Source organism: Cinclus cinclus, chromosome 1, assembly GCF_963662255.1.
Source record: "Cinclus cinclus chromosome 1, bCinCin1.1, whole genome shotgun sequence".
NCBI lineage: Eukaryota > Metazoa > Chordata > Aves > Passeriformes > Cinclidae > Cinclus > Cinclus cinclus.
In genome coordinates, this window is record NC_085046.1 from 151,167,492 (window position 1) to 151,189,309 (window position 21,818).

The 21,818-nt window shown below is 44.9% G+C and overlaps 2 protein-coding genes across 2 annotated transcripts in view; one reads left to right on the forward strand and one right to left on the reverse strand.

Annotated features, from left to right (window-relative positions):
- Positions 1-213: 213 nt before the first annotated feature.
- On the reverse strand, positions 214-5,168 carry LOC134051315 (leucine-rich repeat-containing protein 14-like). The gene is made up of 4 exons (XM_062504997.1): positions 5,042-5,168; positions 4,178-4,483; positions 3,463-4,086; positions 214-2,183 (listed from the first exon to the last, which is right to left on the reverse strand). The coding sequence occupies exons 1-4, from the start codon at positions 5,056-5,058 to the stop codon at positions 1,625-1,627; spliced, it is 1,506 nt and encodes a 501-aa protein (XP_062360981.1). The 5' UTR covers positions 5,059-5,168; the 3' UTR covers positions 214-1,624.
- Positions 5,169-5,799: 631 nt separating this feature from the next.
- Positions 5,800-21,818, forward strand: part of RECQL4 (RecQ like helicase 4) — a 58,508-nt gene continuing 42,489 nt past the window's right edge. The window contains 6 exon segments of the mRNA XM_062492527.1: positions 5,800-5,883; positions 9,146-9,179; positions 13,848-13,907; positions 14,014-14,048; positions 15,885-16,028; positions 17,837-18,447. Coding sequence (XP_062348511.1) covers positions 5,800-5,883; positions 9,146-9,179; positions 13,848-13,907; positions 14,014-14,048; positions 15,885-16,028; positions 17,837-18,447 — 968 coding nt within the window.

Here is a 21,818-nt window from a genome sequence, read left to right on the forward strand (position 1 = left end):
AAAAACACGGGGATGAAGCAGAAAAAAAACTGGGGAAATGTGGGAGAGCACCAGGATGCAAAACCTGCCAAAACGAGGGGGAAAACCAGCAGGGTTAGGTGGAAAAGCTCTGAAATGAGGTGGAAATGAAGGAAAACATAGAGGATTCATGGATTGCAATAAGGATCGGGAGAAATCTCTCAGGAAATCCCATCCGGGCATGACACACTCAGGCTCTGGGAGAGGATGAGTTTATTTCCAACGGGATCAGAACAGGATAACAAGACCCCAAACCCAGCTTTTCCCTCCCCCAGTTCACTCTTTCCCGGCTTTCCCTCAATGCCTCCAGCAGCGCTGGGAGCCGGGGCCATCCCAGGGGAGTTTTCCATGGATTTCTCCAATGGCAATCCATCCCAAGGTCAGTTTTCAATGCATTTTCCAATGAAAGGCCATCCATCCCACAGCGGGTTTTCCATGGATTTCTCCACTGTGTCATTCCTGGGGAAGACAATTCCTCCTGGACTTCTCCAAGGGGTCAATATGTCGAGAATATCCTGCTCCAAAGTATTATTCCTTCGCTGGATCCCTGCCAGGAACGTGTTCCTCTTTTCATGGATCCACAGGTCCCTCCCAAGATGCAGCTCCAGGATGAGGTCCCTTTGGATTGGATGCACCACAGAATTTTGGGAATTTCTACACCAGCACCTTGGAATCATCTCCAGAGTCGTTCCTTTCTGAAATTCCTGACCCAGAATTCCAGCTGTGCTATGATTGGTTTTCTCTGACTCAATTCTTACTCCAGAGGCACTGCCTATGTTCCCAACAGGATTGGCCAAACACGGGAGAAGCTTCTGGAAGCTTCCCATGGAATCTGCCCCTAGAACCTTCTGGAAATTGGCTGTGCAAAGCCAACCCTGGCAGAAAAAGCACCAGGATGAGATGGAAAATCATGAAATGGGATGGGAAAATACCGGGCCGATGTATAAAAATATCAGTAGAAAAAACTGGGCTGAAAAAACATGGGGAAAAGTAATTAAATGGCGGAAAACACTGGGATGAGGCTGAAAAATACGGAGATGAGGGGAAAATATCAGAATGGGATGGAAAAAACCTCAGAACATGGCAGAAAATCGAATACACCTGTGAAAATATTGGAACTGTTCAGAAAACCAACAAAAGCAGTCAGGAAAGTGCAGTAACTGGGACTGACAGCGCTGTGCATTGAATTAGCATGTGCAGTTTGATAACCGCGATGCCTTGGCAAGAGCAAACAGAGCTTGGAAGATTACAAGGAGGTTGGATCGAGACTGGCGAGAGGGAAGACGATGGAACAAAGTAGAAATGTGAAGTTTATCTCTGTGATTTTTAACCCAATGAAGGCAGTAAAAAATTACTAGCCCTCCTGAAAATGGGATATAAGCATAGGTAGCTCAGAGTAAAATTGGGATTCTGATCACGAGTCAGTAGTACCCGTCTGTCTCTCAATTGTCAATAGAAAAGCATCGAAATGAAAGGAAAAATCCACTGGAATGAGGCAGAAAAGCAGCGGGATGAGGTGGAAAATGCCCAGATTTTGGGAAGGAGGCGGTGGCGCTTTTTCTTGATGGAGGCTCCGAGATTTTCCTGCCTCTGAGGTTTTCCCAAATCACAGGGAATAGTATTCCAGGGCTCTGTGGTCATCAGGATCATAAGTCCAGATGAGCTCAGTTCTCCCGGAATTCTCCAGCAGCTGGGAAATCTCCGCGGCAGCTGCCGCCAAAAGTTCCTTATCGACGACCTGTTCACCCCAACAGAATTGTGATGGGTCCAGCTTGTGGCACTCCGTGGGGTAAGGATACACAACCATCTGGAGATCCGGAAGCTCTAAGGTTTTCTGCAGCAGATCCTTGAGAGCGGCCATGGACAGGGGATTGAAGTAGAGTTCCAGGAAGCGCAGGCGGGAGCAGCGCAGGAGCGTAGGGATCAGCGCATGCAGGTTGGAGTCGTCCATGCAGCACTCCGCAAGATGCAGGTGCAGCAGCGAGGCCGAGGTTTTCTCCAGGAGCAGCCGGAGCGGCTCCAGGAGGCCTTGGGAGAAGTCGTGGCCGCTCAGATCCAACCTTTTGAGGGCTGGAGCATGGAAGCTTTGGGAGAGGAAGGCGAGGTCGGTGGGAACGAGGGAGCAGTAGGCCAATTCCAAGCTTTCCAATGGAGCTTGGAGGTCCCTGGTAGGAGGGAAGAGGGAGAGTGAGGCCCATAGGAGGATTGGTGGGAGCTGGGAGTTTTGGGATTCCTGGGAGAAATGCGGAGAGTGAGAGCTGGGATTGCATCCATGGAATCGTGGGATTTTGGGATGGGTGAGAGAGAGAGCTCCAAGAGCTCCAAGAATAGAGGGTTCAACAACGGAAAACCCTGGGATTTTAGAATGATGGGATCATGGAGTTATGGAATGGCTGACTTTGGGAAAGGTATCCAAGGCCATTATGTTTGACTTCAGAAAATCCGGGGTTTTTAGACGTATGGGGTCATGGAGTCATGGAAAAATGGATTCAATGAGGTCGGGCAAAATCTCCAAGGCCATCAAATTCAGGATTTCAGAATCCTGGGATTATGGGATCATGGAGCCTGGGAATTGTGGTGTTATGGGGTCATGTACACATTCTCGTTGGAAAAGGCTTCAGGATCATCAAGTCCAACCTTTGGGAATTCCAAAATCAAGGAATTATGGGATCATGGGGTCCTGGACTATGAGGATAATGGGATCATGGCAACCTGGGATCACTAAGGTTGGAAAAGCTCTCAGGGACCATCAAGCCCAAACTTTGGGAATTCTGGAATCAAGGACTGGAATAATGGAATCATGGTAATATTGGGATATATTGAAATCCTGGAGTCATTAAGATTGGAGGCGATCTCCAAGATTCTGAGGTTCAGCCTTTGGGAATCCTGGAATTTTGGGACCATGGAATTCTGTGATGACAGAATAATTGAATCATGAACTATTGGGATAATGTAATCAAAGAATCATGGGAACATTGGGATAACGAATTCCTGCAATCAATGGATGTTTCAGGGAGGGAAAGACCCTTAAGACTCATCGAGCCAAACTTCGAAAATCCTGGCATAACCGAATTTTGGGATCATGAGTTTATGGGAAAATGGAGACGTTGTGTCATGAACGACTGTGATAACAGAATCATGGCATCATGGGAATACTGCCAAACGGAAATCCTGGTATCATGAGATCCCTAAGGTTGGAAAAGACCGCCATGATCCTGAAGTTCAACTGTTGAGAATGCTGGAATCACAGAATTCTGGGACCATGGAATTATGGGACAAAGGAGTTACAAACTATTGGGATAATGCAATCATGGGAACATTGGGACAATGAAAGCCTGGAACCACGGGATCGCTCATGTTGGAATAGACCCCCAAGATCCCTGAGCACAACCCTTAGGAATTCCCCCCAGAGCGTGGGAAAGCCCTGCGTTGTGGGGAACTCACCAGAGGATCTGGCGCAGATTCGCGGAGAGCATGGAGCAGCCCAGGTTGACCTCGTGGAGGCTGGCCAACATTCCCAGCTGCTGGGACACACAGCGGATTTCGATGGCCGATTCCGGCGTCAGGTGTTGCAGGTCCACTTTGCAGAGCCAGAGCTTGAGGCTGCGCAGCTCCGGGAAGCGCGATAGGTGAGGCAGGATCTCCGAGAGCCCCTTCAATCCTAAATTGGTGAAACAGATTTTCACCCTCCACAGACAGGATGGATCCAGCAATTCCAACAAAGGCACAATCTTGGATGCCGGAATGTCTTCTGTTACAAACTTGTGGCATTTGAGGCGCAGCAGGGCGGCGGCCCCGGCCTGGAGCCCCTCGTGCACGGTATCGTAGGTACTTCTATCGATACACAGGTCGATATGGACGTCCACGCCCGGGGGATATGGAGCGGCCATGCCTCTGACAATTCCAGAGAGGCCTTTGTGCTGCTTGAATCCACGCCTCTGGAATTCCTGCTGGTGTTTGGACACCTCCATGCAAGCCTCAGCCAAAACACGCGTGGTGAACCAACTGGTACGCCCAGCCCTTGGCAACACAGTATCCCATAGTCCGGTCATGTCCAGCACGTGCAACCTGGAAAAACGGCAGGAAACCATCAGCAAAACCCGTGAGGATGGATGGAGAAAGTGGAGGTCGTGGCCATGGCAGAATTCCCAAAACCCACCTGGGATGGCAGCCGGGCTCTTCCACATCCTGCTGGAGCTGCTCCACCACAGCCTGGATGACAGCCTGGACGCAGTCCTTGCAGGAATTATCCCGGAGCAACTTGCGGTGCCCAAGGAGCCGCTGGAAGTGGAGCTCTGAGAAAGGCCAAGCGACCACCAAATCTCGCAGGACCAGGGGTCTCCCATCCAGGAATGCCGCTTGGAAAAGGATGGGATAGAGATGGGCAGGAACGGCAGGAAGAGGGTGGTGGGTGACGATGCGGCGGGCACAGAGCAAAGCGAGGGAATCCATGGGCTGTGTGTGACTGTGGGAATTAGGTGAAATTGTGGGGACACGTGAGACAGAGAAATTGAGAATTAACCAACACACATGAATGAATGAAAAACTGTACCTTTACTGTGATTGATGGTGCTTACAAGAACAGGAGGAGAGCAAGGCCCCAAGGTGAGATCAAGAGTTAGAGTGCGCAAAGAGGATGCAAGGACAAAGGCACCACAGGATAAGGCGGTCCTCAGACCCCGGAAACCTGGAAAACTGGTATCAAAGTCCAGAAAATGACAAAGGATGGAAAAGAGAGCGTGGGCAGGGAGGCAAGGTGAAAATTTCATCTAGAGGAGGACGATTTCCTTCATCCCAAAGACCCCCAGATGACCACCAGAGCAACCAAAAAGGAACAAAGCGCAGCGGCAAAGAGGCGAGGAGTTCATTTCAGAATGAAGCGGCGATAGGCAATGAATCTGTAGGAGGGGTATTGTGTAGTCCCAGTTTGTGGAGAATAAAAGGAGAGGCGCAGGTCGCCAAAGGTGTGCGTGTTTTTGGAGGAGCTATCCCCCATGCACCTCAGCGCTGAAGAAATACATACCTACTGTTATGACTCATTTTGTGGGTAACAGGAAGTTTTTGTGTGCTTCACCCCGAGGATGAGGAACTATCAGGGGAGAATTCCTGGGAAATGTCGGATCCAAGGATATCCCACAGAAAAAGGAAGCTGTTGGAGAAGGTGGGGTCGGTGTTGTGAGGGTAACCCAAGCGCTGCTTCCTTAAAAGAGGGTCCCAAAGTACCCTCCCCCCAACCAGAGCCACCCAAGAACTCGTCAACGGTGCCAAAGCTCAGCGGGAATCTCGAAATTCCCAGAGGGATTCCCGAATTGTCCTAAAGTCACCTCAGGGAACCCCAAAACCGGCCCGGCCGCCCCGCCCAACATGGTGACCCCAACTCACCCCCAGCCCGCACGGCGGCTGCACTTCCGCGTCTGCACGTGATAACAACCAATCACCGATCGAGACCCAGCCTGGAGACGGATTCCTTACTTCCCATTGGGCATTTCAGCTGTCTGTTTTTGATTTTTTTCATTTCTCATTGGCAGAAAGCCGACGTGGGAGTAGGCTTTTACACTCTCCCTGTTCATTGGCGAACTCGTACTGTCAATCACGAATTGCCGCTTTGCTATTGGCTGAGACTTGCCGGGAGCGGGAAGTTTGCTCGGAGGCGTTCCCGGCGTCCCCGCCGAGCTTCCCTCAGTCTAAAGATCCCCGATCCCTCATCCCAAACCCCGATCCCTCATCCCAGACCCCGATCCCTCATCCCTGATCCCGATGCCCATCCCTGATCCCGCGGCCATGGAGCGGCAGCAGGAGCTGAAGGTGCTGCTGAAGCGCTGGGAAGCGGAATTCCTGCGGGAACGGCGGCGGAAACCCAACCAGGTGCTCCTGAGGGGCCGCGGCGGGAATTTGTGAGGGGCGGGAAGTCCCTGAGGGGAATCCCTGGAATTTGGGGGGGCGGGAGGGGCTGGTTTGGGGGTCCCTGGGGTGGTTTTGGGGTGCTGGGGGCTTTTTAGGGGGGTACTAGGATGAGGGGTTTTGTTTTAGGGGAGCCTTGAGGCTTTTTGGGGTGTCTTTGGACTGTTTTTTTTTTTTGTGGTGCTGGGCGTGTTTTGGGGTCTGAGGAGATCCTTAGGTTGGTTGGGGAATCCCTGGAATGAGGGGGACTGGTTTAGGGGGGGGACGCTGGGGCTTTTTTGGGGTATCCTTGGGGTGGTTTTGGGGTGTCGGGAGGGGTTTTTGCAGTGGTTTAGGGCGTCCCTGGAATTAGGGAATTTTGTTTAGGGGGGGGTCCTGAGGCTTTCGGGGTTTCCTTCAGAGCGGTTTTTGGGGTGCTGGGCGTCTTTAAGCTGCTTTAGGGGCGTCCTGGAATGGGGGGGATTTGGTTTCGTGGGCTCCCCCTTTTTTTTGTTTTTTTTTTTTTTTTGGGGTGTCCTTGGGTTGGTTTTGAGGTCTTTGGGGTGGTTTAGAGACTCCCTTGAATGCGGCAGGTTTGTTTGGGGGGGGGGGGGGGTCCTGGGTATTTTGGGGTGTCCCTGGAATGGGGGAAGGATATTTGGGGATCCCTGGGCTTGGAGAGAATCTTTGGGGTGGTTTTGGGGTCCCTGGAACGAGGGGAGTTTGGTTTAGGGAGGTCCTGGGGTTTTTTGGGGTGTCCTTGGGTTGGTTGAGGGAGTCCCTGGAATGGTCAGGATCGGTTTTGAGGGTCCGTGAGGTTTTTGGGGTTCCCTTGGAGTGGATTTGGGGTACTGGGGGGTTGGGGGGGGGGATCTTCAGTTTGGTTTAGGGAGTCCCTGGAACGGGGCAGGTTTGTTTTAGGGGAACCCTGGGGTTTTTTCTTTTTTTGGGGTGTCCCTGGAGAGGTTGAGATGATCCTTGAGGTGATTTTGGGGTGCTGGGAGTGGTTTAGGGGATCCCTGGAATGGTGGCAGGTGGTTTGAGGAGGATTTATGGGATTTTTGGGCTGCCTGGGGGTGGGGATTTGAGGGGGTTCAGGTCGCTGAGTGCGTCATTGGGGTCTTTTGAGGGGTTTCAGGGTGGATTTTAAAAAACCCAAATCCAACCTAAAACCCCCAAACCCTCCAAAAGAAGCCCCCAATCCCAAAAACCCCAAGGTCCCAAAAAAACCCCCCTAATCCCCCAAAACCCCAAATCCCGTTTTCTTTCCCTAAATCCCAAGAAACCCAGAATCCCAAAAAGCCAAATCCCAAAAAAAACCCAAATCCCAAAAAAACCCTAATCCTAAAAAAAAATTTCAAATCCCCCTTAAAACCCCCAAATCCCCCACAAAAACTCAAACCCCCAAAAACCCCAAATTCCAAAGAAACCCAAAATGCCGAAAAACCCTGAATCCCATAAAAAAACCCAACTCCCAAAAAAACTCACGCCACAAAAACCCCAAATCCCCCAAAAAATCCCAAACCCTAAAAAATAAAAAACTCAACATCCCCAAAAATGCCAAAAAAACCCAAATAACCCCAAAAACCCCAGACCCCAAAGACCTCCAAATTCCCATAAACCCCAAACCTCAAAAAAACCCAACCCCTAAAAAAAAAAAAAAAGTCCAAACCCTAAAAAATCCCTAAATTCCCAAAAAAAACCCAAATCCCAAAAAACCTGAAATCCCAACAAGCCCCAACCCTAATACCCAAAAAACCCTAATCCCCAAAACTGAAAAAGCCCTAAATCCCAAGAATCCCAAAAACCCCAAATCCCCAAACCCCAAAATCTGCAAATCCCATTTTCCACCCAAAGACACCAAACCCCAAAAACCCCAAAACCCCAAAAACTGCAAATTCCCAACCCCCAAAATCCCCCAAAACCCCAAATCCCTTAAAAAACCCCAATCCCCAAAACACCGAGAACCCTCAAAATCCCCAAACCCCTAAAACCCCAAAAAATCCCAAATCCCAAAAAACCCCCAAAAAACCCCCAAAAATGTCAAACTCCCAAAAACCCCACAAATCCCAAAAAGTCCCAAACCCCTAAAAACAGCAAACTGCCAAAAACCCCAAATGGCCAAAAATCCCAAAAAAACCCCAAACCCTAAAAACCCCAAACCCCTAAAACCCCCAAATCCTCCAAAGAAACCCCAAAAAAACCCAAATCCAAAAAAAACCCCAAACCCCCAAGAAAAACGCCAAATCCCAAAAAACCCCAAATCCCAAAAAACCTCATACCCCCAAATCCCCAAGAACCCCAAATCCCAAAAACCCTAAACCCAAAAAAAACCAAATCCCCCAAAACCCCAAATCCAAAAAAAACCCACACCCCCAAAAATCCCAAACCACAAAAAACAAAAACCCTAAAAACGGCGAACCCAAAACTCCCCAAAATCCCTAAAACCCCAAATCCCCTAAAAACCCCAAATCCCCCAAAACCCCCAAATCCCCCAAAGAAACCCCAAGAAACCCCAAATCCAAAAAACCCCAAAACCCCTAAAAATTGCAAACCCCAAGAACCCCAAATCCCAAAAAAACCCAAATCCCCCAAAACCCCAAATCCAAAAAAACCCCACACCCCCAAAAATCCCAAACCACAAAAAACAAAAACCCTAAAAACGGCAAACCCAAAACTCCCCAAAATCCCTAAAACCCCAAATCCAAAAAAACCCAAATCCCCCAAAACCCCAAATCCAAAAAAACCCCACACCCCCAAAAACCCCAAACCACAAAAAACAAAAACCCTAAAAACGGCGAACCTAAAACTCCCCAAAATCCCTAAAACCCCAAATCCCCTAAAAACCCCAAATCCGAAAAGAAACCCAAATCCCCTAAAGAAACCCCAAGAATCCCCAAACCCCAAAAAACCCAAATCCCAAAAAAAACCCAAAAAATACCCCAAGAAACCCCAAATCCCTCAAAAAATCCCCAAACCCCAAATCGCCAAAAATCCTCCAAAACCCCAAATCCAAAAAATCCCAAAACCCCTAAAAATTGCAAACCCCAAAAACCCCAAATCCCAAAAGACCTCATACCCCCAAATCCCAAAAACCCTAAACACAAAAAAACCCAAATCCCCCAAAACCCCAAATCCGAAAAAAAAAACCCCAAATCCCCCAAAGAAATCCCAAAAATCCCAAAATCCCCCCCAAAAAACCCAAAAAAACCCCAAATCCGCCATTTTGGGTCCTTTTCCCTTCCAGGCCGACATCGAGGAGGCCCCGCCCGAAACGCGCCGTGAGTTTGGGGGAAATTTTGGGGTTTTTGGGATTTTGGGGTTTTTTTGGGGGTTTGGGGTTTTTTTGGGGGTTTGGGGTTTTTTTGGGGGTTTGGGGATTGGGGTTTTTTTTGGATTTGGGTTTTTTTGGGGTTTAGGCTTCTTTGGGATTTGGGGGTGTGAGGTTTTTGGGATTTGGGGTTTTTTGAGGTTTGGGGTTTTTTGGGGTTTTTGGGATTTAGAGTTTTTTTGGGGTTTGCTGTTTTTAGGGGTTTGGGGTTTTTGGGATTTTGGGGATTGGGATTTTTTTGGGGGTTTGGGTTTTTTTGGATTTGGGGTTTTTGGGGTTTGGGGTTTTTTGGGGGGGGGTTTCATGGGGGGTTTTTGGGTTTTTGTTTGGATTTGGGGTTTTTAGGGGTTTGGGGTTTTTGGGATTTTGGGGATTGGGATTTTTTTGGGGTTTGGGGTTTTTCAGATTTGGGGTTTTGGGGTTTTGGGTTTTTTGGGGGGGTTTGGGGGTTTTTGTTTGGTTTTGGGTTTTTTGGGGGTTTAGGCTTCTTTGGGATTTGGGGGTGTGAGGTTTTTGGGATTTGGGGTTTTTTGAGGTTTGGGGGTTTTTTGGATTTGGGTTTTTTTGGGGTTTTTGGGATTTAGAGTTTTTTAGGGGTTTGCTGTTTTTAGGGGTTTGGGGTTTTGGGGATTGGGATTTTTTTGGGGTTTGGGTTTTTCGGGGGGGTTTTCATGGGGGGTTTTTGGGTTTTTGTTTGGGTTTGGGGTTTTTGTTTGGGTTTGGGGTTTTTGGGATTTAGAGTTTTTTTGGGGTTTGCTGTTTTTAGGGGTTTGGGGTTTTTGGGATTTTGGGGATTGGGATTTTTTTGGGGTTTGGGTTGTTTTGGATTTGGGGTTTTTGGGGTTTGGGTTTTGTTGGGGGGGTTTTTCATGGGGGGTTTTTGGGTTTTTGTTTGGATTTGGGGTTTTTAGGGGTTTGGGGTTTTTGGGATTTTGGGGATTGGGATTTTTTGGGGTTTGGGGTTTTTTGAGGTTTGGGGTTTTTGGGGTTTTGGGTTTTTTAGGGGTTTGCTGTTTTTAGGGGTTTGGTGTTTTGGGGATTGGGATTTTTTTGGGGTTTGGGTTTTTCGGGGGGGTTTTCATGGGGGGTTTTTGGGTTTTTGTTTGAATTTGGGGTTTTTAGGGGTTTGGGGTTTTTGGGATTTGGGATTTTGGGGATTGGGATTTTTTTGGGGTTTGGTTTTTTTTGGATTTGGGGTTTTTGGGGTTTGGGTTTTTTTGGGGGGGTTTTTCATGGGGGGTTTTTGGGGTTTGGGTTTTTTTGGGGGGGGTTTTTCATGGGGGGTTTTTGGGGTTTGGGTTTTTTTGGGGGGGTTTTTCATGGGGGGTTTTTGGGATTTTGGGGATTGGGATTTTTTGGGGTTTGGGGTTTTTTGAGGTTTGGGGTTTTTGGGGTTTTGGGTTTTTTGGGGGGGTTTGGGGGTTTTTGTTTGGTTTTGGGTTTTTTGGTGTTTAGGCTTGTTTGGGATTTGGGGTTTTTTGGGGTTTGGGGTTTTTCGGGGTTTGGAGTTTGGGGATTGGGGTTTTTTTGGATTTGGGGTGTGAGGTTTTTGGGACTTGGGGTTTTTTGAGGTTTGGGATTTTTGGGGTTTGTTTTTTTTAGGGTTTTTTCTTGGGGGGTTTTTGGTTTTTTTTGGATTTGGGGTTTTTAGGGGTTTGGGGTTTTTGGGGTTTGCCATTTGTAGGGGTTTGGGGGTTTTTGGGGGTTTGACGTTTTCTTTGGGGGGTTTTGGGTTTTTTTGGGGGGTTTGGGGTTTTTGGGATTTTTGGGGGTTTTTGGGATTTTGGGTGTTTTTGGGGTTTGGGGTTTTTCAGTTTTGGGTTTTTGGGATTTGGGTTTTTTTTGGATTTGGGGTTTTTGGGTTTTTTTGTTTGTTTCTTCTTGGGGGAGGTTGGGTTTTTTGGATTTGGGGTTTTTAGGGGTTTGGGGTTCCTTGGGATTTGGGGCTTTTGGGGTTTTGGGTTTTTTGGGTTGTCCTTGGGGACTTTGGGTATTTTGGGTTTGGGGTTTCTTGGGATTTTGGGTTTTTGGGGTTTTTAGGGGTTTGCCTTTTTTGGGGTTAGGGGTTTTTGGGATTTTGGGTTCTTTGGGATTTGGGGGTGTGAGGTTTTTGGAATTTGGGGGTTTTGGGATTTGGGGTTTTTTGGGGTTTGGGGTTTTTTTTGGGGTTTGGGGTTTTTTTTGGGGTTTGGGGATTGGGGTTTTTTTTGGATTTGGGTTTTTTTGGGGTTTAGGCTTCTTTGGGATTTGGGGGTGTGAGGCTTTTGGGATTTGGGGTTTTTTGAGGTTTGGGTTTTTTTGGGGTTTTTGGGATTTAGAGTTTTTTTGGGGTTTGCTGTTTTTAGGGGTTTGGGGGTTTTGGGATTTTGGGGATTGGGATTTTTTTGGGGTTTGGGTTGTTTTGGATTTGGGGTTTTTGGGGTTTGGGGTTTTTTGGGGGGGGTTTTCATGGGGGGTTTTTGGGTTTTTGTTTGGATTTGGGGTTTTTAGGGGTTTGGGGTTTTTGGGATTTTGGGGATTGGGATTTTTTGGGGTTTGGGGTTTTTTGAGGTTTGGGGTTTTTGGGGTTTGTTTTTTTTAGGGTTTTTTCTTGGGGGGTTTTTGGTTTTTTTTGGATTTGGGGTTTTTAGGGGTTTGGGGTTTTTGGGGTTTGCCATTTGTAGGGGTTTGGGGGTTTTTGGGGGTTTGACGTTTTCTTTGGGGGGTTTTGGGTTTTTTTGGGGGGTTTGGGGTTTTTGGGATTTTTGGGGGTTTTTGGGATTTTGGGTGTTTTTGGGGTTTGGGGTTTTTCAGTTTTGGGTTTTTGGGATTTGGGTTTTTTTTGGATTTGGGGTTTTTGGGTTTTTTTGTTTGTTTCTTCTTGGGGGAGGTTGGGTTTTTTGGATTTGGGGTTTTTAGGGGTTTGGGGTTCCTTGGGATTTGGGGCTTTTGGGGTTTTGGGTTTTTTGGGTTGTCCTTGGGGACTTTGGGTATTTTGGGTTTGGGGTTTCTTGGTATTTTGGGTTTTTGGGGTTTTTAGGGGTTTGCCTTTTTTGGGGTTAGGGGTTTTTGGGATTTTGGGTTCTTTGGGATTTGGGGGTGTGAGGTTTTTGGAATTTGGGGGTTTTGGGATTTGGGGTTTTTTGGGGTTTGGGGTTTTTTTTGGGGTTTGGGGTTTTTTTTGGGGTTTGGGGATTGGGGTTTTTTTTGGATTTGGGTTTTTTTGGGGTTTAGGCTTCTTTGGGATTTGGGGGTGTGAGGCTTTTGGGATTTGGGGTTTTTTGAGGTTTGGGGTTTTTTGGGGTTTTTGGGATTTAGAGTTTTTTTGGGGTTTGCTGTTTTTAGGGGTTTGGGGTTTTTGGGATTTTGGGGATTGGGATTTTTTTTGGGGTTTGGGTTTTTTTGGATTTGGGGTTTTTGGGGTTTGGGGTTTTTTGGGGGGGGGTTTCATGGGGGGTTTTTGGGTTTTTGTTTGGATTTGGGGTTTTTAGGGGTTTGGGGTTTTTGGGATTTTGGGGATTGGGATTTTTTGGGGTTTGGGGTTTTTTGAGGTTTGGGGTTTTTGGGGTTTGTTTTTTTTAGGGTTTTTTCTTGGGGGGTTTTTGGTTTTTTTTGGATTTGGGGTTTTTAGGGGTTTGGGGTTTTTGGGGTTTGCCATTTGTAGGGGTTTGGGGGTTTTTGGGGGCTTGACGTTTTCTTTGGGGGGTTTTGGGTTTTTTTGGGGGGTTTGGGGTTTTTGGGGTTTATGGGGGTTTTTGGGATTTTGGGTGTTTTTGGGGTTTGGGGTTTTTCAGTTTTGGGTTTTTGGGATTTGGGGTTTTTTTGGATTTGGGGTTTTTGGGTTTTTTTGTTTGTTTCTTGGGGGAGGTTGGGTTTTTTGGATTTGGGGTTTTTAGGGGTTTGGGGCTTTTGGGGTTTTGGGTTTTTTGGGTTGTCCTTGGGGACTTTGGGTATTTTGGGTTTGGGGTTTCTTGGGATTTTGGGTTTTTGGGGTTTTTAGGGGTTTGCCTTTTTTGGGGTTAGGGGTTTTTGGGATTTTGGGTTCTTTGGGATTTGGGGGTGTGAGGTTTTTGGAATTTGGGGGTTTTGGGATTTGGGGTTTTTTGGGGTTTGGGATTTTTTAGGGGTTTGGGGTTTTTGGGATTTGGGCATATGAGGCTATTTGGGGTTTTTGGGATTTTGGCTTTTTAGGGATTTGGGGTTTCTGGAATTTGGTTTTTTTGGGGTTTTTCTTGTGGCATTTGGGGTTTTTATGGGTTTGGGGTTTCTTGGGATGTTTGGTTTTTTTGGGGGTTTTTGGGGTTTTTGGGATTTTGGGTTGTTTGGGATTTTTTGGGATTTTTTGTTCTTTGGGGTTTTGGTTTTTTTGCAGGGTTTTTTTTTTGGGGGGGGTTTTTTTGGGATTTGAAGCTATGAGGTTTTTTTTAGGGTTTGAGTTTTTTTTGGGATTAAGGTCTTTGGCGATTTGGGAGTTTTTTTGGGGGGTTTTGGGATTTTTTTGGCTTTGGCTTTTGATTTTTTTTGGGGGGGGCGGGGGGGGGGGTGTTTGATTTGAGGTTTTTTTGGGGTTTTCCAAACCTCAATATTGCCTAAAAACCCCAAAATTTCCCCTAAAAAAAATTCTGGAATTTTCCCCCAGAGCTCTACCAGGAATACCGGAAGCTGAAAACGTCGGGAAAAACTTCGGGATCCCAGGAAATCCCAAAAGAGGAGCAGGTCCTAAAAACCCTAAAAAGCTTTTGGGGTTTTTTTTTTAGGGTTTTTTTGGGGATTTTGGGATTTGTTGGGTTTGGGATTTTTGGGACAAACGGGATCCCAGGAAATCCCAAAAGCTGAGCAGGTCCTAAAAACCCTAAAAAGCTTTTGGGGTTTTTTTTTTAGGGTTTTTTTGGGGATTTTGGGATTTGTTGGGTTTGGGATTTTTGGGACAAACGGGATCCCAGGAAATCCCAAAAGAGGAGCAGGTCCTAAAAACCCTAAAAAGCTTTTGGGTTTTTTTTTAGGGTTTTTTTGGGATTTGGGATGTTTGGGACAAACGGGATCCCAGGAAATCCCAAAAGAGGAGCAGGTCCTAAAAACCCTAAAAAGCTTTTGGGGTTTTTTTTTAGGGTTTTTTTGGGGATTTGGGGTTTTTGGGATTTGTTGGGTTTGGGATTTTTGGGACAAACGGGATCCCAGGAAATCCCAAAAAGCTGAGCAGATCCTAAAAACCCTAAAAAGCTTTTGGGTTTTTTTTAGGGGTTTTTTGGGGAATTTCTGGAAAGTTTTTGATTTTTTTGGGATTTTTTTTGGGGGGGGTTTTGGGTTTTTCGGGATTTTTGGATGATTTTAGATTTGGCATTTTTTTAGGGTTTTTTTGGGATTTGGGGTTTTTGGGTTTTGAGATTTTTGTAGTTTGGGATTTTTAAGGGTTTTTTTGGGATTTGGGTTTTTTTGGAGTTTGGGATTTTTGTTGGTTTTGGAGATTTGGGGTTTTTTGGGATCTGTGGAAGTTTTTAGATTTGGGAGGTTTTTTTTAGGTTTTCTTTGGGATTTGGGGTTTTCTTGGGATTTGTGGAAAGTTTTTGTTTTTTTTCATGTTTGGGGTTGGGATTTTTGGGATTTTTTTGGTTTTTTTTGGTTTGGGATTTTTTTGGGTTTGGGGATTTTGTTTTTTTGGGGATTTATAGGATATATTTTATTTATTTAGGGTTTTTGGGGGGGATTTGTGGAGGATTTTAGATTTTGGGGTTTTTTTGGGGTTTTTTTAGTGTTTTTTAGGATTTGGGTTTTTTTGGGGGGGAATTTGTGGTGTTTTTGTTTTGGGGGATTTGAGTTTATTTGGGGTTTTTTGGGTTTTTCTTTGGGGTTTGGGTTTTTTCCAAAGGATTTGGGTTTTTTTTGGCGGGGTTTTGGACTTTTTTAAGATCTGGGCTTTTTTTTGAATTTGTAGGATTTGGGATTTGTGGTTTTTTTGGAATTTTGGGTTTTATTTGGAATTTGATAATTTAGGAATTTGAGCATTTCGTTGGAATTTGGGTTTTTATTTTTTGATTTGGGTTTTTTTTTGGGATGGGGGAAATTTTGGGGTTTTGGGGTTTTTTAGGATTTGAGGGTTTTTTTAATTTTTATTTTTATTTTGATTTTGGGTTTTCTGGAATTTGGGAGTTTTGGGATTTAGGGTTTTTTAGGTATTTGGGGCTTTTTGGAATTCAGGGTTTTTAAATTTCAGGTTTCTTGGTGGGATTTGGGATCTTTTTTTGGGATTCCAGGTTTTGGGAAATTAGTTTTTTTGGGGGGAGGATTTTGGGTCTTTGGGGTTGGTTTTAGCATTTGGGGATATTTGAGAATTTGGGTTTTTTGGGATTTGGAGGTTTTTTTGGGGGGATTTGTATTTTTTTGGAGGGATTTGGGATTTTTTTTGAGTTTTTGGAGTTTTTTTGGGATTTGGGATTTTTGGGAGGATTTGGGGAAATTTTTATTTGGGTTTTTTTAACAGACTTGGGATATTTTTACAGATTTGCTTTTTTTTGATTTGAGTTTTTTTTTTTTTTTTAGGATTTCAGTTTTTTAATTGGGATCTTTAATTGGGATTTTTTAATTGGGATTTTTTTTTTTTTTTGGATGGGGTTGGGATTTTTTTGCTGGGATCTAGCAAATTTGGGGGATTTTTTTGGGGATTTTTGTCTCGTTTCAGGTGGAGGATTCAGGATTTTGGGGATCCCACCTGAACCGGGCTCCGAAAATTCCTGGGAAAAGTCGGAGCGAGAATCCCAGGCTGGGAATTTCATCAGAATTTTATGGGATGAAACTCAAAGCCAAACTGGGAACGATTGGGAAGGTTGGAAAAAAAGGGGGAAAAAAAAAAAAAAAAAAAAGGAAAGAAGTTTTCAAGGGAGGATTTTGGGGGATTTTTCAACCTAAAATTTGGGATCCCAAAAGTTGGAGAATCCCAAATCAGAAATCCTAAAAAGTCAGGAAGGCAAAAATGAGAGATCTCAAAAATGACAGATCCCAAAATCTGGAACTCCAAAAGTTAAAGAATCCCAAAAATTTGAAACCCCAAAAATTGGAGAACCCTAAAATTTGAAACCCCAGAAATCAGAAACCCCAAAACTGGAGAATCCCAAAATCAGGGACCTCTAAATCAAAAATTCCAAAATTAAGGACCCCAAAAATCAGAGACCCCAAAACCAGGAAACCCCAAAAATTGGAGTATCCCAAAATTGGAGACCCCAAAAACTGGGAGAACCTCCAAAAATCAGAAACCCCAAAACTGGAGAACCCCAAAACTTGGAGAATCCCAAAATTGGAGACCGCAAAATCAGGAAACCCCAAAAACTTGGAGACCCAAAAATTGAAGAATCCCAAAATCAGAGACCTCAAAATCAGGAAACCCCAAAAATTTGAGACCCCAAATATTGGAGGACCCAAAAATTGGAGATCCCAAAACTGGAGAATCCCAAAATCAGAGACCCCAAAATTTGAAACCCCAAAAATCAGAGACCCCAAAACTGGAGAATCCCAAAATCAGGAAACCCCAAAAATGGGAGACCCCAAAAATTGGACAATCCCAAAATCAGGAAACCCCAAAACTTGGAGAATCCCAAAATCAGGAAACCCCAAAACCTCGGAGAATCCCAAAATCAGAGACCCCAAAACTGGAGAATCCCAAAAAAGGGTGACCCCAAAAATTGTAGACCCCATAAATTGGAGAATCCCAAAATTGGAGACCCCAAAAACTTGGAGACCCCAAAAACTGGAGAATCCCAAAATTGGAGACCCCAAAATCAGGAAACCCCAAAAACTTGGAGACCCCAAAAACTGGAGAATCCCAAAATCAGACACCCCAAGATTTGCAACCCCAAAAATCAGAAAGCCCAAAACTGGAGAATCCCAAAATCAGGAAACCCCAAAAATGGGAGAATCCCAAAATAAGAGAGCCCAAAATCAGGAAACCCCAAAAATCAGAAACCCCAAAACTTGGAGAATCCCAAAATCAGGAAATCCCAAAACCTCGGAGAATCCCAAAATTTGAGACCCCAAAACTGGAGAATCCCAAAAAAGGGTGACCCCAAAAATTGGAGACCCCATAAATTGGAGAATCCCAAAATTGAAGACCCCAAAATCAGGAAACCCCAAAAACTGGAGAATCCCAAAATCGGACACCCCAAGATTTGCAACCCCAAAAATCAGAAAGCCCAAAACTGGAGAATCCCAAAATCAGGAAACCCCAAAAATGGGAGAGCCCAAAAATGGGAGAATCCCAAAATAAGAGAGCCCAAAATCAGGAAACCCCAAAAATCAGAAACCCCAAAACTTGGATAATCCCAAAATCAGGAAACCCCAAAACCTTGGAGTATCCCAAAATCAGAGACCCCAAAACTGGAGATTCCCAAAAAAGGGTGACCCCAAAAATTGTAGACCCCATAAATTGGAGAATCCCAAAATTGAAGACCCCAAAATCAGGAAACCCCAAAAACTTGGAGATACCCAAAAATTGGAGACCCCAAAATCTGTGACCCCAAAACTTGGATTCCCCACAATCCTTTCTGCCCCCAAACCCAATCCTTGCTTAATTTAGGATTTGAAATTCCAAAGGGGGAAAAAAAAAACCAATTCCGGATCCGATCCCTCCGTTCCTTCCAGGAACCCCCCATGAACCCTCGGAGGATCCCAAATCCCAGAAGAATCCCAAAAACTCCCCGATCCCAAAAAACCCCGGAGCGCGCGTCCGAAACGTCGGCGTCGCTGAACGAGGAAAAATGGGAAAATCCCGAAAAATCCCAAAATCCCGAAGAATTCCGAGACGTCGTCGTTCCTTCGCTGCCGGGACGGCGAACTCTCAAATTCCCCGTGGGAGCAAATCCCAAATTTTCTCCCGGTCCCGAAAAATTCCGACTGATGAAGGAGAAGTTGGCGCAAACTTTGGGATCTTTGGATCCCGCTTGGATCCAGAGGTGCCAAGAATTCCCGGAAAAATCGGAATTCCCCGCGGGGAAAGTGGAAACGGCGACCGAATCCGTCGGGAATTCCGTCGGGAAAAGGCCCCGGGAAGGGGGAGGAAGCGCGGAGCTTCCGGCCAAAATCCCAAAAAAAAGCCCGGGAACGAATCCCGGAATTTTTGGGATCGAGGAAAAGCGAGAGGGAAAGGAGGACGAGGGAGAGAGGCCGGAATTGCGGGACGGAGCTGGGAAGGAGAAGGACGGCTCGGAAGGAATGGAGGGAAAGAAGGAAACGGCCGGAGCTCGGCGCGCGCGGTAACGGAACGGCTGCTTCCGGGTTTTATTGGGGTTTATTGGGGTTTAATGGGGTTTTATTGGGGTTTTATTGGGGTTTATTGGGGTTTTATTGGGGTTTTATTGGGGTTTATTGGGGTTTATTGGGGTTTATTGGGGTTTATTGGGGATTTTATTGGGGTTTATTGGGGTTTATTGGGGTTTATTGGGGTTTATTGGGGTTTATTGGGGTTTATTGGGGTTTTATTGGGGTTTATTGGGGTTTTATGGGGGTTTTATTGGGGTTTATTGGGGTTTATTGGGGTTTATTGGGGTTTAATGGGGTTTATTGGGGTTTAATGGGGTTTTATTGGGGTTTTATTGGGGTTTATTGGGGATTTTATTGGGGTTTAATTGGGGTTTAATTGGGGTTTTATTGGGGTCTATTGGGGTTTAATTGGGGTTTATTGGGGTTTAATGGGGTTTTATTGGGGTCTATTGGGGTTTAATTGGGGTTTATTGGGGTTTATTGGGGTTTATTGGGGTTTAATGGGGTTTTATTGGGGTCTATTGGGGTTTATTGGGGTTTATTGGGGTTTATTGGGGTTTAATGGGGATTTTATTGGGGTCTATTGGGGTTTTATTGGGGTTTATTGGGGTTTATTGGGGTTTAATGGGGTTTTATTGGGGTTTTATTGGGGTTTATTGGGGTTTATTGGGGATTTTATTGGGGTTTATTGGGGTTTTATTGGGGTTTAATGGGGTTTTATGGGGGTTTTATTGGGGTTTATTGGGTTTTATTGGGGTTTTATTGGGGTTTTATTGGGGTTTATTGGGGTTTATTGGGGGTTTATTGGGGTTTATTGGGGTTTATTGGGGTTTTATTGGGGTTTATTGGGGTTTTATTGGGGATTTTATTGGGGTTTTATTGGGGTTTATTGGGGTTTATTGGGGTTTAATTGGGGTTTATTGGGGTTTATTGGGGTTTTATTGGGGTTTTATTGGGGTTTATTGGGGTTTTATTGGGGTTTATTGGGGTTTAATTGGGGTTTTATTGGGGTTTATTGGGGTTTATTGGGTTTTATTGGGGTTTATTGGGGTTTTATGGGGGTTTTATTGGGGTTTATTGGGGTTTATTGGGGTTTTATTGGGGTTTATTGGGGGTTTATTGGGGTTTATTGGGGTTTATTGGGGGTTTATTGGGGTTTTATTGGGGTTTAATTGGGGTTTATTGGGGTTTTATTGGGGTTTATTGGGGTTTATTGGGTTTATTGGGGTTTATTGGGGTTTTATTGGGGTTTATTGGGGTTTAATGGGGTTTTATTGGGGTTTATTGGGGTTTTATGGGGGTTTTATTGGGGTTTTATTGGGGTTTATTGGGGTTTATTGGGGTTTATTGGGGTTTATTGGGGTTTTATTGGGGTTTATTGGGGTTTATTGGGGTTTTATTGGGGTTTATTGGGGTTTATTGGGGGTTTATTGGGGTTTATTGGGGTTTATTGGGGTTTATTGGGGTTTTATTGGGGTTTATTGGGGGTTTATTGGGGTTTATTGGGGTTTATTGGGGTTTATTGGGGTTTATTGGGGTTTTATTGGGGTTTATTGGGGTTTATTGGGGTTTATTGGGGTTTTATTGGGGATTTTATTGGGGTTTAATTGGGGTTTAATTGGGGTTTATTGGGGTTTATTGGGGTTTTATTGGGGTTTATTGGGGTTTATTGGGGTTTTATTGGGGTCTATTGGGGTTTATTGGGGTTTATTGGGGTTTATTGGGGTTTTATTGGGGTTTTATTGGGGTTTATTGGGGTTTTATTGGGTTTTATTGGGGTTTAATTGGGGTTTTATTGGGGTTTATTGGGGGTTTATTGGGTTTATTGGGGTTTATTGGGGTTTATTGGGGATTTTATTGGGGTTTATTGGGGTTTTATTGGGGTTTATTGGGGTTTTATTGGGGTTTATTGGGGTTTATTGGGGTTTTATTGGGGTTTATTGGGGATTTTATTGGGGTTTATTGGGGTTTATTGGGGTTTAATGGGGTTTATTGGGGTTTAATGGGGTTTTATTGGGGTTTTATTGGGGTTTATTGGGGATTTTATTGGGGTTTAATTGGGGTTTAATTGGGGTTTTATTGGGGTTTTATTGGGGTTTATTGGGGTTTATTGGGGTTTATTGGGGTTTATTGGGGTTTAATGGGGTTTATTGGGGTTTATTGGGGTTTTATTGGGTTTATTGGGGTTTATTGGGGTTTATTGGGGTTTTATTGGGGATTTTATTGGGGTTTAATTGGGGTTTTATTGGGGTTTATTGGGGTTTAATGGGGTTTTATTGGGGTTTTATTGGGGTTTATTGGGGATTTTATTGGGGTTTAATTGGGGTTTAATTGGGGTTTTATTGGGGTTTATTGGGGTTTTATTGGGGTTTATTGGGGTTTATTGGGGTTTAATTGGGGTTTATTGGGGATTTTATTGGGGTTTATTGGGGTTTATTGGGGTTTATTGGGGTTTATTGGGGTTTTATTGGGGTTTATTGGGTCTATTGGGGTTTATTGGGGGTTTATTGGGGTTTATTGGGGTTTTATTGGGGTTTATTGGGGTTTATTGGGGTCTATTGGGGTTTATTGGGGTTTATTGGGGTTTTATTGGGGTTTATTGGGGTTTAATTGGGGTTTATTGGGGTTTATTGGGGATTTTATTGGGGTTTATTGGGGTTTATTGGGGTTTTATTGGGGTTTATTGGGGTTTATTGGGTTTATTGGGGTTTTATTGGGGTTTATTGGGGTTTATTGGGGTTTATTGGGGTTTTATTGGGGTCTATTGGGGTCTATTGGGGTTTATTTGGGGTTTATTGGGGTTTATTGGGGTTTAATGGGGTTTATTGGGGTTTATTGGGGTCTATTGGGGTTTATTGGGGTTTATTGGGGTTTTATTGGGGTTTATTGGGGTTTATTGGGGTTTATTGGGGTTTAATTGGGGTTTATTGGGGTTTATTGGGGTTTTATGGGGGTTTTATTGGGGTTTATTGGGTTTTATTGGGGTTTTATTGGGGTTTATTGGGGTTTATTGGGGTTTATTGGGGTTTTATTGGGGTTTATTGGGTTTTATTGGGGATTTTATTGGGGTTTATTGGGGTTTATTGGGGTTTATTGGGGTTTTATTGGGGTTTATTGGGGTTTATTGGGTCTATTGGGGTTTATTGGGGTTTTATTGGGGTTTATTGGGGTTTATTGGGGTTTAATGGGGTTTATTGGGGTTTAATGGGGTTTATTGGGGTCTATTGGGGTCTATTGGGGTTTATTGGGGTTTATTGGGGTTTATTGGGGTCTATTGGGGTTTAATTGGGGTTTATTGGGGTTTTATTGGGGTTTATTGGGGTTTATTGGGGTTTATTGGGGTTTATTGGGGTTTATTGGGGTT